Source organism: Leiobunum rupestre, chromosome 10 (assembly GCF_980474605.1).
Source record: "Leiobunum rupestre chromosome 10, qqLeiRupe1.1.hap1, whole genome shotgun sequence".
NCBI lineage: Eukaryota > Metazoa > Arthropoda > Arachnida > Opiliones > Sclerosomatidae > Leiobunum > Leiobunum rupestre.
Genome location: NC_143393.1, coordinates 35431737 through 35450350, shown reverse-complemented (window position 1 = coordinate 35450350; position 18614 = coordinate 35431737). Strand labels below are relative to the sequence as shown.

Genomic DNA, 18614 nt, shown 5'->3' with positions numbered 1-18614 from the left:
GTTACTTAAAATAGAAAATATAAATAACAAAATTATGAAAAAGGGGGGGGGGGTACCCTTAAAATTGGTCAGATTCCCATGTTATATTCAATGGGAAAATTTCCATTTTGTGTTGTCAAAAACATTTAAGGTTGTCCATTGAATTTTAAGTTACACGAAGCTCTACCAAACCCCCGAGTTTGAACTAAATCGGCGAGTTACACCTCGGGTCGTCTCCTTGTAAGTAGACGGGGTAAACGCCACTCCTAACAAACGCCACATTTTCGTCAAATTTCTGATTGCGTAAAACAACATTTTGCATTTCGTGACGATGGTGTAAATATTATAGGTAAATCTCTGCCCCTTTAAGACGCTCTATCCAGGTCTTAGTTTCCCGCGCCGTAACCCTGGGAGTTCCGGCTGTTTTCATCCATCTGTACAGGGGGCGGAGAATCGCTTCCCCATAAAGAATGTAATGGTTATTTTCGATCACAAACTATATACGACCCCCTCCCCCCCATCCCTCGGCGAGGTGAAAGTGACGTCGACAGTTCCTGGGTCTCCCCCTCCTCCTCCTCCTCCTTAATCCCTTCTTCGGCCGTTTTCTTTTCTTCGGCACCCTTTCCGGGACCCTGGATTCCAAGAAGGTCCCACCGTCAACTCGAAACCGGCGGTCTTTGAACCAGCTGCTCCGTCACGAGAGTCTCGGCCCTTACCTCGCGGTACCTCCGTGTACCGAAAAGGTTGGGTACGGTCTGTTCCCGTTTCGGCCCATTCCGGGTCGTAGGTGGTTGGTCGGGTCGTCTCTTACGATGCCAAGAATAACTCTTTCGTTGTATATATTACGGCGCTCTCCCTCCTCCCGCGTACCAGCGGTTTTTCCCCTTCATTCGACCTCGACCCCCTTTTTATATAATTTTCATCTGGAACTTTTGCATCCGATAGACGGGGTCTACGTTCGAATCTGGATTTCCATACTTTTAAAAGCGAAACTTGCACGTGATTTGATGGGATTCCGTTTAGCATTACCGACCTATATGAATAATAATAATAATAATAATAATAATAATCAGCTAGGCTAATACCCAAGGCACCACCTTAGGCCCAAGTCATCTAGCGACTTATAATGCCTTTAAACAGGTGGCCGGGTTACAATCAGGGTTCGTACACGATCTGGAAAACTTGGAAAAGTCAGGGAATTTCCAAATGTTTCCAAAAGGTCAGGGAAAAGTCAGGGAATTTCCAAATGTTTCCAAAAGGTTAGGGAAAAGTCAGGGACTTTCCAAATGTTTCCAAAAGGTTAGGGAAACGTCAGGGAATTTGATAATGGTCCAAAAAAGTAAGGGAATTTTAAAAGGACCCCAAAAAAATCGGGCAAACAAATTTTGAAAGATGTACATAATAATTGTACATAATAAATATTTTTCAATATCTTACCTCAAAAAATTCATTTATTCTACAAAAATGGTCAGGGAAAACCTGGAAATGTCAGGGAATTTAATTCTGAAAATTTCGTACGAACCTTGACAATGCTTATCACCAAAATTATGGACTAAACCTTATTAGACACGAATAGAAAAATCGAATTGTTTTGCTTTTCATAAAATGGGATTTAAATGATCCTCTTTCGAGATTTGTAGAAAATTAAATTTATAAATGTAAGTTGAAATTTCGGTTGGATAAATTTTATCGCTTCTACTTGATGCAAATGTAAGCTAATATTTGATATATATATTTTTAAAATTCGAACGGGGCTCGAAATCAAGTTGCTCTCTCTCTCCCGTTTCTCAAGTTTTTCCGCGTTTTATTTCGGGAAAGACTCCCATGGATGGTCGCCTAGGAACCCTTTTGTCCTCGTCAAAAATGCGACCCCTTTTTTTGCAGATCTCCATTTTTAGCATCTAGCGGAGGATGGCGTTCGGTAGCGCTCGTTTTTCAAATGTCCGACCTTTCCGGTTTTGGGGGTTTCCCTTTCTTTACCCCTTCGCGGCCCCCCCGAAGACACCCCTTTCTGGTCCCGGGCCGGGTTGGTTGGAGTCGAGCGGCTCTTACCCCGGGAAGCGGGTTTTCGCCATCCACACTTCTTCCGAAACGGTCGCGCTCGCGAATGTTGTCAGCGTTTTGCCCGGTTGCGGGTTTCCTTACGCGAAAGTAGAGCGTAGTGATCGTTTGTTCGCGGATGGTCGAGGGTTTTAGCCCCCGAAATCGGCGCGACTATGCGCTGGAGACGGCGGTGGCGCCCCTGGCCTCCGTTCCCTCCAGCCGCTAGACACGGGGTTCGACCCATGAATCTCAGGTATTTCTACTTTTGTCTTATCATCCTCGTCATAATCTTGATCGCCGCTGACCCCCCGCCCAAGCTGACCGCCGTCGTCGCGCCGGCCCGGACCCTCTGAAGCCGAGTGTCCACCCCCTCGCTCTTTTCCTCCGCCCGTGGCCTTGACCCATATCGGACCCTCAACCGGGGCCCCCAAATTACCCTTTGTTCCTCCTTCGAGGCGACCACGACTCTTGTTTGGCGCGATTGTTCGACAACCTTGGAAGGACATTGCCAACCTTCGTTCGTCGATTCGGACATCGAGAGCCGCGTTTTAAGTAAAGAGAAACCGAAAGTGCGCGAATTCGTCACGTCGTCCGGGTGTCCAGAAGTTAGCTTAAGTACTTCGGTGAATATTGACAGCACCGTGGAAGCGCATTCCGATGCAGTTTGTAGGCTTCGTCACCGACTACAACCTAAGCGTTCTCTTCGTCGACATAGCGTGTTTATGTCCCACGCCCGTTTGTTAGTTTTCCTCCTTTTGACCTTTTTCATTTTGATCTTTTGTCGCGCTCGTTCTCGTCCCCGACCGACACTTTCTGACGTTCTTCTTATTTTTCAGATCTTCGTGCACAAGTCTGCTATGCAGCACCACGCGCGCGAAATGCACCGCGGCGAGCTCAAGCCCCACCAGTGCCAGCAGTGTCTCAAGTCGTTCTCGTCCAACCACCAGTTGACGCAGCACATTCGCATCCACACCGGCGAGAAGCCATACAAATGCTCCTACTGCGACAGGCGATTCAAGCAGCTCTCCCATGTGCAACAACACACTCGCCTACACACGGGTAAGTCACGCCTTCTCTTATTCCCTTACGAGGTTGCCACCACTCCGAGAAAACCAAAACCATTTTCGCGATTTCAAGTGTCAAAATATAAAGTTAAAAACTGTCTAAATTTCACCGAAATAAATGGTCAGGGAAAATCACAAAAAAGTGTCAGGGAAAATCTCTAAAAAAGTGTCAGGGAAAATCTCTAAAAAATGGTCAGGGTAAATCACAATAAATGGTCAGGGAAAATCTCTAAAGAAGTCTCATGGTAAATCACAAAAAAAATGGTCAGGGAAAATCACTATAAATGGCCAGGGGAAATCTCTAAAGAAGTGTCATGGTAAATCACAAAAATATGGTCAAGGAAAATCTCTAAAGAAGTGTCATGGTAAATCACAAAAAAAATGGTCAGGGAAAATCACTATAAATGGCCAGGGGAAATCTCTAAAGAAGTGTCATGGTAAATCACAAAAACATGGTCAGGGAAAATCACAAAAAAGTTTCATGGAAAATCTCTATAAAATGGTCAGGGAAATCTGATAATATTGTGGCAACTCTGCGTTGTACCGTAAGTCTATAATAATGTTTCGGAAGGGTCAGCTATTTCGAATAATTACTAAAAGCTAGTGTGACGTAGAATCAACGTCATAACCGAAAAGGGTTCACGGTTCCACGACTTATTATGACGACGAGGTGTTAGATCTAATAACTTAGAGACTGACACAATTATATGAAACGTAATTATAAACCTATTTTTGTACTTGGTAAGAATTATTCATTAGTAACGCGCCATCTATTATCAGAAAAGATAAATGCGAATTATATAATTTTCTTTTATTGCGTTTCTCTAATCTGCTTCATACAAACTGCCGTAGGTAGCGCCACAATATTGAAATGCCAAAAAAAGTGTAGTTAATGTAAATATGGGAACCTGAATTCAGCAAGTCCCTAGTGCTTTTTTTGGTAACGAATTCCGTAGCGCCATCTATCTGAACGCGGAGGAAGCATTCTCGTGATGTAACGAAATTTCCCTTTGTCAAATAACTTTAAAATTTTAAACCGTTCGCTTCGTTTCCATGGAAACTGGCATTGAATATTAGATAGATTCGGCATTTGGCATATTTGATACCTTCGAGTATTTGCCTTAATAATTTTCTATAATATTTAACTCCGCGTGTGTTAATTAATATAATTATACCGTTAAAAGATGGAACGCGCAGTTCCTGACGAAATGACGTCCAGAATCGTCGAGCCAACACGGCGTAACCCCAATATCTACCTTTAGACCCTTGGAAGGCGTCCTGTCACCATTAACCTTAATAGAAGTTCAACCTAAGAGAGCGACATCCTCAAACTTTTTATACCAACAATTTTTTCTTCTCCGAAGCATTAATTAGGCTAGAAACCCGATGGATCAGTTTTTTTTCATCGAAATTTGACGCGGGCTCTGGGCTAACCCTACTGGGAGGATGGACCCCAAAAAAACCCCATCGGGGAAAGATGTCTTACTGAGATGTCCCCCTGATAGTTTTTTTTCCGCGGGGGTAGGACTTATATGCAAATTCTTTAATGACAGAAATCGTATGCGCGTAAAAATTGCTCCTTGAGAGATATGAAACCACACCGTCCCCTAAGTCCTTTTTTTATCTTTCAATATTAAGGTTGCGCGTTTGGCGAGGCAACGACGTAGATGTCGCCCGAAAAAAAGTGTATGATATGGGGAGGGGACGAAGCTTCCGCTGTCTTTTTACGGTCGGACTAGAAAAAACAAACCTAGCCGAATTAAAAAAGACGCGGCGAAGAAATTGGAGCCTTTTTCATTACCATGCAAATGACAGGCGGGGAAAATTAGCCCCTTCCACTTTACGTAGATTGCTAGGGACGAAATTCGAGCGCAAACCCTCCCCAGTAATTCCCGCCGAAATTATTCGAATAAAATTGAAGTTGAAATGAAAAACCAACCGCTCCTTCACTTCGGTTTTAAGTTTTGCCGAATACCCTACAATTTTGTACGCACTTTGAATTGTAAATCAGAGATACTATTATTAAATAGGAAAAGTTTAGTTCTTACGCTACTACAACGTTTCACCGCCTGACTTTAAAATATCGTAAGGTTTTAAGACGGGAAATGAATCAGTTTCCCCTTATGAAATAAAGAATTAGAAAATCTAACGGTTAAAATAATGTAAAATTAAAGTTACGTTATTTTTAAACTTATTTTTAATTACATAGCATCATTTTTATAACGGTAGCTCAGTAACCTAACCTTAAATATCTTTAATATAAATTTTGACAAATTCTATTACTAATTTAAAAATAAAATTCGGCTACATTAAATATCTTGTTCAATTCTGCTCTGTGAAGTTGCGAAACCATGAGTTGTTAATTTCCACACAGCAAATGGATAAAATGTAACTTTAAATATCATTACAGCTGATAAAAATTCCAAAAGCTTTATTAAATATCTTAAGTTTTTAGTCAAATATATTTATCGAAGAACGTTTTTCTGAAATGAAATATTTGTTGTATTTATCTCATATTACAGATATAATTAAAAAATTCGTACTACACAATCTAGCAAATTAGTCAGTTATTGTTCGCAATATTTAGTTTAAATATTCAAAATTTAAATTTGTTTAAGGATCTAGTAGCAAAAATTAATTTATAATGTGTAAATTTCACAATTTGAATCTGTGATTAGATAAAATTCTTAAATAAGTTAAATATAATTTATACTAATTTAGGGGTCATACAAAATAGACTAAATAGTTCATAGTTACTACGATCAATACGCGGTGGATATTCGTTTGCTACTCGACTTTTTGATTTATTGAGAATATAACGTCATTAGAAAACTGGATTAATATTTTAGCTATTACATGTTTGTCAATATATTTTATTACTTGCCCTGACATCAATGAAATTTAACCGTAAATAGTAGCTAGAATGTAACTTATAATTACAAAATGTAGATCTTTCTCGTGATTGTTAAATAATAATTAACTAAGAAAAACAATTGATAAAAAAGGGGCGGGTTAAAGAGGGAAGAGAACTCTGGGAAAGATTCTATTTTCCATTTTTGGAGAACGACAAACAAGCGCCGATAGAAGAATAATTTGGCCAAGTAATTGAAGTTCGATTTGCATATAGGTAGCCGAACATGTTCTCGATTAGCGGCGAGGGCTTTTCTATTAGCATTAAGAGGCCGGGTTTTTTTCCGGGCCCGCGTGTTCCACCTTATTGTTGTTATCGTAGGAAGCGGTATAATTTACTTCCTTTTCGATATCTGTTAACCCCTTTCCCGAATCCCCTTAATAATATTGTTAATAAACTTTTTAACTTTCTATTTTCCCTCCATTTAGTGGTTTTTACGAGCGGGGGGCCCGGGAATAAATGGATAATTTTTTTGTTTTAGAAAATGGTTTTATTTATTGAATATTCAATCGTAATGGAGGTCGTTTTTCTATTAATCGTTATATATTTTTTCCAGTAGCCTTTTTGTCCGTTCTGCATTCTATACTATCTATTTGACTATTGAATATTTAACTCCCACAAAATTATTCTATTTTTATTGATTTTTATGGGTACACGAATCACTTGTAATTGCTATTATCGGTTATTCACAAAATTTAGAACGCTTATTTCATAAACTAAAACTTAATCCTTAATAATTTTATCTGCCGGTCATTTTCCTTTCATTAATACGCCAATTTTTGTAATTAAAAAGTCGGTAATGGAGGATTTCACTCTGACTATGCCAAAAATTAGGTAGTCATCGAGCGTACGTCGCACGCACTTATTAAATAAAAGTGTGTAAAACCCACTAGTGTTGTGGCTAATTTAGCACACGAAATTCCAGCAGTTGGTCGCTTCGTAGCTTTTATGTAAACTGGGAAAAGGCAAATTTAGCTTTACTAGCACACTAAACTCCAGCAGTTTTTCGCTTCGTAGCTTTTATGTAAACTGGGAAAAGGCAAATTTAGCTTTACTAGCACACTAAACTCCAGCAGTTGGTCGCTTCGTAGCTTTTTGTTAACTGGGAAAAGGCAAATTTAGCTTTACTAGCACACTAAACTCCAGCAGTTGGTCGCTTCGCAGCTTTTATGTAAACTGGGAAAAGGCAAATTTAGCTTTACTAGCACACTAAACTCCAGCAGTTTTTCGCTTCGCAGCTTTTATGTAAACTGGGAAAAGGCAAATTTAGCTTTACTAGCATACTAAACTCCAGCAGTTGGTCGCTTCGTAGCTTTTTGTTAACTGGGAAAAGGCAAATTTAGCTTTACTAGCACACTAAACTCCAGCAGTTGGTCGCTTCGCAGCTTTTATGTAAACTGGGAAAAGGCAAATTTAGCTTTACTAGCACACTAAACTCCAGCAGTTCGGTCGCTTCGTGGCTTTTTGTTAACTGGGAAAAGGCAAATTTAGCTTTACTAGCACACTAAACTCCAGCAGTTTTTCGCTTCGCAGCTTTTATGTAAACTGGGAAAAGGCAAATTTAGCTTTACTAGCACACTAAACTCCAGCAGTTGGTCGCTTCGTAGCTTTTTGTTAACTGGGAAAAGGCAAATTTAGCTTTACTAGCACACTAAACTCCAGCAGTTCGGTCGCTTCGTGGCTTTTTGTTAACTGGGAAAAGGCAAATTTAGCTTTACTAGCACACTAAACTCCAGCAGTTTTTCGCTTCGCAGCTTTTATGTAAACTGGGAAAAGGCAAATTTAGCTTTACTAGCACACTAAACTCCAGCAGTTGGTCGCTTCGTAGCTTTTTGTTAACTGGGAAAAGGCAAATTTAGCTTTACTAGCACACTAAACTCCAGCAGTTGGTCGCTTCGCAGCTTTTATGTAAACTGGGAAAAGGCAAATTTAGCTTTACTAGCACACTAAACTTCAGCAGTTCGGTCGCTTCGTGGCTTTTTGTTAACTGGGAAAAGGCAAATTTAGCTTTACTAGCACACTAAACTCCAGCAGTTTTTCGCTTCGCAGCTTTTATGTAAACTGGGAAAAGGCAAATTTAGCTTTACTAGCACACTAAACTCCAGCAGTTGGTCGCTTCGTAGCTTTTATGTAAACTGGGAAAAGGCAAATTTAGCTTTACTAGCACACTAAACTCCAGCAGTTCGGTCGCTTCGTGGCTTTTTGTTAACTGGGAAAAGGCAAATTTAGCTTTATTAGGCGTAAGCAATTCGTTTCTCTGGGGCATTTAGTGTAGTTCAAAGCTAGTAAAGATATTCCCGAAGATAATATAAATGCTCTGACGAATAAATATTAAAAGTGTTATTTTCTTAAATTAGCGAAACCATTTTGAAGCATCAGACGAATTTATATATTAGACTACAATTCAGTTACACCGATTGCCCCTATAACAAGTAAGAGTAAAAAGTGTAACAACAAACTTTACAAATACGCAGAAACTTTAATGACAAATTACGTTGTAGTGTAGTTAGTGTAAAATAGGGGAACGAATAATATGGAAAATATTTAAAGTGTAAGTATATATATATATATATATATATATATATATATATATATATATTAAAATTAAAATTAAAATTTCTACCTTGGTTAAAAATAGCTATAAAATAAAATAAAATTTTATCATGAAGTAGATAATTTTATTTTTTATATGTACGTATATATATTATATATATATTATATTTTATTTTATATATGTACGTATATAAATTATATATATATATATATATATATATATATATTTTAAATTTTATTTTATATATGTACGTAAATATATATTATATATATATTATATTATATAATATAATACATGATGTTATGTATTATATTATATGAAATTATGTTATATTATATTATATAATTTGCTATATATTTTTTAAATTACTAAAACTTCTGGGTCAAAAATGAATACTTTTGCTTCGCGGGACCGTCGAGTATACCTTGACACCTGATTCTCCCCGCGTGGTCGCCGCGTATTTAAAACAAACCGGGTGCGCGTAACTTCGGGAGCGGGCCTCGATGGTCCTTCCCAGCCCCGGGACGACACCTTTTTGGTGCAACCTTTGACCCCCTCCTCCCTTTTGTGTCCCGCTGTCGCATGCATCATCGAGACGTCAAAAAATGAGAGTCCCGTTTGATGAATGGTCCGCGCGTGGTAAATAAGGCGACGCTTTATTCGGGGCCCCCTTCTTGGGCCTCTCGATCCGTTGTCGCGTAACGGACGCGGCCAAAGAAGGCTTCTTTTTACGCGCCACCTATAGGAATCACAATCGTAACAATGATACTACGCCAAAAGAGAGATACTTCTTTGAGGTGTCCGCCAAAGACGTTTATATGTATTTGGACGCTTCTTGTTGTCGGCTCTTTCAATGGGGCCCTTTTTTTTGGGGGCCCTAGACGCGGGTAAGTTCTCTCCTCTCTTGTTGCACTTTTCGCATTTTGAGACGTCGCTTCGAAAGTTTTATTTTCTAATTTTGTGTCCTTATTTTCTAATTTTGTGTCCTTATTTTCTAATTTTGTGTCCTTATTTTCTAATTTTGTGTCCTTATTTACTAATTTTGTGTCCTTATTTTCTAATTTTGTGTCCTTATTTTCTAATTTTGTGTCCTTATTTTCTAATTTTGTGTCCTTATTTTCTAATTTTGTGTCCTTATTTTCTAATTTTGTGTCCTTATTTTCTAATTTTGTGTCCTTATTTTCTAATTTTGTGTCCTTATTTTCTAATTTTGTGTCCTTATTTTTTTGGTTATAAAATAACCAATGACATAAGCAACATTGCGAAATGAATACTTGTATTCAAGGGTATGTTATATACTTTTCGCGAAACATTATGTCATTAATACAAATTATTAAGAAGCTTAATGACTTAGGCCTAAGGTGGTGCCTTGGCTATATTAGCCTAGCTGGTTATTATTAAGCCTGCACATTGGAACGCGCACAATGATTTTATCGTTATAATTACGTTTAACACTCATTAAATCTGAATTATATAGTTAGGTATTCGAAATAAGCTTCGAATTTATTCTCCTGTTTGTACAACAATTTAATAATATCATAAAAAAGGAATAGATTGATTTAACTATTTTAACTATTTTTAGCATAGAAAAGCCAAGTCGAAAACTATATCGCAACTATTTTAACTTATTTTAGCATAGAAAAGCAAAGTCGAAAGCTATATCGTAACTATTTTAACTGTTTTTAGCATAAAGCCAAGTTGAAAACTATATCGCAACTATTTTAACTATTTTTATCATAAATCAAAGTCGAAAACTATATCGCAACTATTTTAACTATTTTTATCATAAATCAAAGTCGAAAACTATATCGCAACTATTTTAACTATTTTTATCATAAAAATGCCAAGTAGTTTCCTTTCAGAATATTATAATTAATAATAATAATAATAATAATAATAATAATAATCAGCTAGGCTAATACCCAAGGCACCACCTTAGGCCTAAGTCATCAAGCGACTTTTGAAGCCATTAATTCAGGTGGCCGGGTTACAATGCGTAGGAGGGTGGTGGCAAGCCCTGCATGCCACGAGATCGAGCCAACAGCTACAAAAATAGCGACAACTCGTTTAATCCGTTTACACTTTAGAACACAATAGTCGGCCTGTAAATCGAGAACCGTTTAGTGACCCAAAATTATATATAATAGAAATTATCCGCGTGGTGTGCTGGTCGCACCGAATTGCAAACCAGAGTGAAAAATGGCTTATACGAATAAAGAATGTTCTTGGCCAACATTGAATCCCTCTTTTATAAGCATTACCTACAATAGATGACGGTTATACAGGGTTCGACCTGGAATTTCTGGAAAAGTTAGGGAATTGAAAAATGATTCCAAAAGTACAGGGAATTTTAAAATGATTCCGAAAAGTCAGGGAATTTGAAAATAATTCCAAAGGGAATGATTCCAAAAGGTCAGGGAATTTGAGAATGATTTCGAAAAGTCAGGAAATTTGAAAATGATTCCAAAACGTCAGGGAAAATCCAGGGAATTTGAAAATGGTCCAAAAAAGTAAGATAATTTGAAAATGACTCCAAACAAATCGGGCAAATAAATTATTGAAAGATTTTACCGCGTACCATTCATATATTGTCCAAAAAAATGGTCAAGGACAATTTGGAAATTTGGTCAGTGAAAACCTGAAAATGCCAGGCAATTTAAATCCGAAAATTTCGTACGAACCCTGTTATAGAATCATCCACTTTTAGCCTAGCTGATTATTATTAAGATACCCCAATCAAATGGTATATCTAGTAGCCAGAAGCGGGATAAATTAACGCAACTCCAAAACACCTCGCCCAAACTTGAAGTTGAAAAAGGTCGTTTCTGGTCACCCCAAAGTATTGTACTTTTTCGGGGTGCCTGATGGGGTGCCTCCTTCGACGCTATTTATAATCCCCGGATCGGAAGGTGGTCGGCAAACACCGCCGTACTCGTCCATGCAAACATCCCCGCTGTAGGTATAAAATTCCGGTATATCAATGGGAAAATGGAGAATCCCGGGGGTACTGCGAAACTCCGTAATTTCTAACGGCGAGATAACGTACCGTATAAGTCGTCCCGCTCGAAGTTTCCACCGACCCGGGAGAGACTGTGGGAAGTTTTCCCGACGCGCATTGTTCAAAGGCGAAGATTTTTTTGATCTAAAAGCGTACACTCTTTTTCTCAGGGACGTCCCGTAGAACTAGTCGGCCTCAACGGACGGGGAATCTATGGACCAAAAAAAGTGGAAATTATTGCATTTTTTTTAATACGCCAGAGAAAACCTGTATCTCGAATTTGCCAATTCTTTTCAACACCGAATCTCTCTAATTTCTTTTTATATTTACGATCAAAAGGGGGGGGGGGTATTCGGTCCCCCACAGGTATACCACCTTTTCGTTTTCCCGATATAAAGCCTCCCCCTCCCGTAATACAATGGCTTTTCTTAATGCATTTTTAGCGATATTTTTTATTGTTATTCCATCAATGGTTGCGGTACAGTTTCTACACGCGATACCGCGTTTGTGTCATTTTTTTTCTTCTTAATAGTCCCGATGGCGTCATTTGGTCCCGTCACTAATTTAGACAGATTTTTGCAGCCGGAGACGGGGGGTAATTTTTGGCGTTTGTGTGATCTATTGTTTGAAACTGTTTTTTGACATTTTGTTTGTATTGGAGCCTGTGGGTTTGCGCCACCAATTTTATTATGTACGAATAAAGCAGGGGCCCCCAGAGGTCCTATAATTCCTATAAAATCATATATTTTCCAAAATGTCCTATAACATCCTATATTTTCAAAAATGTCCCATAACATCCTATATTTTCCAAAATGTCCTATAACATCCTATATTTTCCAAAATGTCCTATAACATACTATATTTTCAAAAATTACCTTTAACATCCTATATTTTTCAAAATATCATAAAACATCCTATATTTTCAAAAATGTCCTATAACATCCTATATTTTAAAAAATGTCCTATAACATCCTATTTTTTCCAAAATGCCCTATAACATCCTATATTTTAAAAAATTACCTATAACATGCTATATTTTCAAAAATGTCCTATAACATCCTATATTTTCAAAAATGTCCTATAACATCCTATATTTTCAAAAATGCCCTATAACATCCTATATTTTCAAAAAAGCTCCTATATCCTACCTTTTCAAAAATGTCCTATAACATCCTATATTTTCAAAAATGTCCTATAACAATCTATATTTTTAGCAAAATGTTCTATAATTTTGATATTTTTCCCATTTAAAATCCCACGGCTCAGTGAAATTGCTAGATTTAGCTATAGGATAAATTTCTATACAAATTCATTGTAGTATATGCTTTTGTTATTGTACTAGTATATTTTTGGGATAAAATGGTAAAATAGTTTATATTTTTTAAGTGAAGATCAAAGATTTATTTCATAAAATATAAATTTTGCTTTTGAATGCATTAAGTTAGTAAATGAGATATCATATATTGTCCTATAAAATCCTATAATTTTGAAAAAATAGTCCTATAAATTCCTATATTTTTATAAATATAATCCTATAAATTCCTATATTTTTAGAAATATAATCCTATAAATTCCTATATTTTTAGAAATATAATCTTATAAATTCCTATATTTTTAGAAATATAATCCTATAAATTCCTATGTTTTTAGAAATATAATCCTATAAATTCCTATATTTTTAGAAATAGAATCCAATAAATTCCTATATTTTTAGAAATATAATTCTAGTTTTCCTATAAAAAAATTTAAAATTTGAGTGGCATGCAGGGCTTGCCGCCACCCTCCTACGCATTGTAACCCGGCCACCTGAATTAATGGCTTTAAAAGTCGCTTGATGACTTAGGCCTAAGGTGGTGCCTTGGGTATTAGCCTAGCTGATTATTTATTTAAAATAAAATAAAAATAAAAATATTTATTTATAAAACACAAATAAATACACACACTAACGAATGTAATCTTGAAAAATATTTAATGGGTTCTAGGTTAAAGGCCTAGGTTTTCTTCTGCCTGTCCCCCTTTAAATTAGGCCAACATGTTCAGCGGTTGGCCTACCACCAGGGTATTTGTGCTCCACTAAGTTAATTTAAAGGGGGACAGGCAGAAAAAAACCTAGGCCTTTAAAAGGTCTTTAATTGAATCTATTAAACTATTTTTTACACGAGGCGTGAACTTCGAAATTACAACGACTTTTAAGTTAAATTCGTAATTCTTGATAATCTGTCAATGTTATTTAACTGTCAGCGTAAATTAATAATAAATAAATGAGTTGAAAGAAAGTTCGAGATTGAAGTAAACATGTGGCGTTATTATTTCCAATAATGAAATTCACCATGTTTGTATTTATCTTAACGCGGGTCAATGTTGGTAAACAGAATTTCTTCGATATTTTTTCCTATTTATACCATTCGTTTATAATACAAACGTGGTATTTGATCATTATCCGTATAATTCTACGTTGGTGCTACGGTAACCAGTAATTTCAATATAATGATTTTTTTCTCCATACCTTCGACCGTTCGCTATCTCTCTAAGGAGTAACCGAATTTATTATTTAAAAAATTTCGGTCTCCCCTTAAGAGGGGGGCTATTAATGAGAAAACGCTTCTCTTTTTTAAGGGGGAGAAACTATCTTATTATTATATGTCCGCGTAACAGTCTCCCTTATTTAGAAGGAGGAACCCGAATTTTAAATTTATTCAATTCGATTAACCTCTACTATTAAATGATAATTTTTCAGAAACGCGGCGTCGTCGTTGATAGCAGCGCGTAGAGGTTTCCGACTCGACCCGCCCTCGTCGGACCGAAACTATATTTATATCGCGAGCGACCTCTGTAGGCCATCCCCGACGTTTTATTTTTGCCTATTTTTCGAACGGAAAATGTCGTTTATTAAAATAATTAGACCATTTCCGCGTGCATTGTACGATCGTGATTATGTGTCTGAGGCGGACAGCTCGTCATTTTGTACTTTCTTTCGAGGCGATTGTCTCCTCCCTTTTTCGGAGTCTGATATTCGTAGAATGTCATTCGAAACTCCCAAGGCGATAGTAAAATTGCTTTTCAAATCACCGTTAGGATTCTTATTTCAAAATTATTTTGCATTAATTGAGTATTTGCGTGATCTGAAAATCTAATTAAATAAACTGAACAGAATATTCAATTATAGTTTAATATTTTCGTATATATTACGTTTAGATAACCTTATATATATATTCAAATGATGAAAACAATTACGTTAATTGTCAAACAAAACGACTATGATAGATTTAAATTTTATGTAACAGTGGGAAGAGTTTTATTTGAATTACCTTATTTTATTTTCTCTATGGACAAAGATATAGGTGAGACTGAAATTACTCTTGATGATAAAGTCAATTTCGATACGGAAATATTACTTACCCAGAGTTCCTATAATTCCTATAGATTCCTATAATTTCAATATGCTCCTATAATTTCCTATTTTCTCGAAATTGTTCCTATAAATTCCTTTTTTTTTTAAATTTTCTAAATTTTCTATAACTATATCCAGAAATTCCTATAATTTTAAAAATAATGTATTCGAAAATAGCCTTAAAGTTTGGTAAAAATTTGGCTTCTAAATAGAGCTTAGCTCTGGCTTAGGTCCGGTGTTTCCGAAAACATCAACGGTTGGGCTCCCAGAGTTCCTATAATTTCAATATACTCCTATAATTTCCTATTTTTTAAAAATGGTTCGTATAAATTCCTATTTTTTAAAAATGGTTCGTATAAATTCCTATTTTTAGCTAAAATGTTCCTATAAATTACTATTTTTAGCTAAAATGTTCCTATAAATTCCTATTTTTAGCTAAAATGTTCCTATAAATTCCTATTTTTAGCTAAAATGTTCCTATAAATTACTATTTTTAGCTAAAATGTTCCTATAAATTCCTATTTTTAGCTAAAATGTTCCTATAAATTACTATTTTTAGCTAAAATGTTCCTATAAATTCCTATTTTTAGCTAAAATGTTCCTATAAATTCCTATTTTTAGCTAAAATGTTCCTGTAAATTCCTATTTTTAGCTAAAATGTTCCTGTAAATTCCTATTTTTAGCTAAAATGTTCCTGTAAATTCCTATTTTTAGCTAAAATGTTCCTGTAAATTCCTATTTTTAGCTAAAATGTTCCTATAAATTACTATTTTTTGGCTAAAAATGTTCCTATAAATTCCTATATTTTCTAGGAAATTTCCTATAATTCCTATAATATTAAAAAAAATCGCTGGGAGCCCTGCTAAAATCATAAAATCAACTTAAAAAATACTGAAAACCAATCAGCTTAAAATCTTTAAAATCAGGCTAACCGTTTTAAGTTTGTTTTCAAAATTATAATCTTTACATCTAATTAACTAAAAAAAATCAAAAAAACAGTTCGATGTTGCGAATGTAGATGGCGCTATATTTTAGATGGTTGAGGGGCGGTCTTATTTAAGGACGACAATAAGTTAAATTACCTTCGTTTTATTTTAGATAATTTAATACCAGCGAAATGGCTCCTTCTTTTGTTCTTATTGAAAACTAATTTGTCCAACTATGTGAAAATTTGTTGATAATTAATGGCCCAGAAACAAATGGCGAAAAATTCTTAACCGTCGAACGCTCCTTAGAAAGCGGAGGCGTATAAATAAATATAACTTTGATCTCTCCCCCCTAAATAAAGCCCTTTCGAGAAACCCCCAACCTACCTTTCTTCGCCTTTCACCTCTGTTTTTATCTTGGCCATTAGCCGTCGAGGAGAAACTTTTCGCCGAGGTTATAATAAATCTTATCGTTAATAAAAGGAAAATTATTTCCTGTAAACGGAAAAATTGAAGTATTGTGGTCTTACTGTTCCGCTGGTTCTTCGCGCCTTTACTAATTTGCGGATGTTTCCCTTTTTCGCTTATTTTACTATTAATTCCTTCTAATTGTTGCCGCGCAATTAGTAAATTGGGCTTTTCGCTACGAAAATAATATTTTCTTTATTTGCGGGTGCTAACGAAAGATCGCATTACAGGCGCGCTCCATCAGTGTCGGACAAGATTTGGGTTTTTAAATAATAACCGCGGATTTTCTACCGAGATATGCCAAAATAATGCCTAAATGTTTACGCTATTATCAATGGCTTTGTTTCTTTTGAGGTAACGTTATATATTTCCGAATTTATTTTGCTTTATTTTTCGGGGTGTCATTTCATTTCCCCCATGTGAAATAGATTAGATAGACTTAAGAATGATTTAAAGCTACTAAGATGAAAGATATTTTAAAAATACTTCAATAATTGTTTTATTTAAAATCGGCTAATATTGACTGATAATGTTACGTTTTATTTTGATCATTTTAACCGTGATAAATATATTTTTCATTTCTTAACTATTTTTTGTAAAACTCTTAACTCGATATTTGAACTATATGAAACTCATTTCAATATTTGAACTATGTAAAACTCATTTCAATATTTGAACTATGTAAAACTTATTCCAATATTTGAATTATGTTACACTCCTATTCCAATATTTGAACTATATGAAACTCTTATTCCAATATTTGAACTATATGAAACTCTTATTCCTATATTTGAACTATATGAAACTCTTATTCCAATATTTGAACTATATGAAACTCTTATTCCTATATTTGAACTATATGAAATTCTTATTCCAATATTTGAACTATATCAAACTCTTATTCCGATATTTGAACTATATGAAACTCTTATTCCGATATTTGAACCATATAAAACTCTTATTCCGATATTTGAACCATTTAAAACTCCTTTTCTGATATTTGAACTACATGAAACTTATGCTAATGTTTCGATTAAATAAAACTTATTAAAAATCGGAAGTTTTAGTTCTATAAAGTTCCTATAAGGTTTTTCAGAATATTATCCTAGAATTGCTAAATATTTTTCTTAAGATTTCTTAGGATCCTACAATATTAGTTGAAACTCGATTAAAATGCAACTGAAGAAGTTCTAAAAATCTTAGTTACGTGAGGGGTCGGACATTGAAAATTTTTTATCTCAAAAGTTATTTCAGAAATCAGGAACGGATTTTGAGATTTCAGAGCGCAATTTAATTTCTAGTTTTTTAGACTTATTTTGAGATTTTGTAACTCATTTTCGCCCAGATTTCGGGATTTTCAAGTTGATTTCAAGATTTCTAAAATCATTTTTCTCTAGAGTGTACGAGATTTGTACGAATCTCGGACCGCTGGTAGTTACGCTGTCCAAAGCAAATATATTTCTCGATAAATTTCTCAAAATCACGATATTTGACGATTTTAAAATTTCCGTTATCACCAGTCTAAAAACCATTCAATTTAAATTAATATTTCGACATTTTAACCTGATAAATATCACAGAAATCAGTATTTTTAATATTATTCTAATATAATACCGAGATTTTTAATCCAATATTTTCTATACAGGGTGTTTCAAAAGGTGATGCAAAAATTTTAAGGAGTTGTTAAGTATACCCGTTTTTTCCCCATTTTCCTACGATGAGTTAAAAGAGCGCCAGAGAGCTTCAAAGTGTGGCCTACTAGCCCCTGGAAGTAGGCTGCAACGAGCGTAGCAAAACCAAGCAGCAGGGACTTTAAATAAGTCTCTTTAAGTTGACTTTTTTACGCTGGTTACCTCGATTTGTTTACAAAATCCTTTTTTACCTATCACACGAACCCAAACCTTAATGTTCGCGTTTCCCCGCTGCTTGGTTTTGCGCTTGTTGCAGCCTGATTCAACGGGGCCAGTAGGCCACATTTTGAAGCTCTCTGGCGCTCTTTTAACTCATCGTAGGAAAATGGGAAATAAACAGGCATACTTCTCAACTCACCCTACAACTCCTTAAAAGTTTTGCATATACTTTTGAAACGTCCTGTATATTTTTGGAAACATTTTGAAGTTTTTAAATCCCAATTTTAGTTGATTTTATTATTTTAAATAATAGAGTAGCGAACAAGTTAATTTCCTACATCATTAGAATCGAGTCTTTTGACTTTCGTGATGGGCCCACACCTGAGACAAATTATCGGACTGGATCGTTTAGCTTCTCTCTACCAACGAA

At 35.6% G+C, this 18614-nt stretch overlaps 1 protein-coding gene across 6 annotated transcripts in view; it reads left to right on the top strand.

Annotated features, from left to right (window-relative positions):
• LOC149925532 (zinc finger protein rotund-like) overlaps positions 1-18614 on the top strand; it is a 395345-nt gene that overhangs the window by 361873 nt on the left and 14858 nt on the right. For all 6 annotated transcript variants that reach the window (XR_016477085.1, XM_090161422.1, XM_090161416.1 and 3 more), the window contains exon 5: positions 2859-3081. Coding sequence is in view for 5 of the 6 variants with exons in the window: in XM_090161422.1 (XP_090017548.1) it covers positions 2859-3081 (223 nt within the window). In the remaining variant the exon portion in view is untranslated. The remainder of the gene's footprint in view (positions 1-2858; positions 3082-18614) is intronic.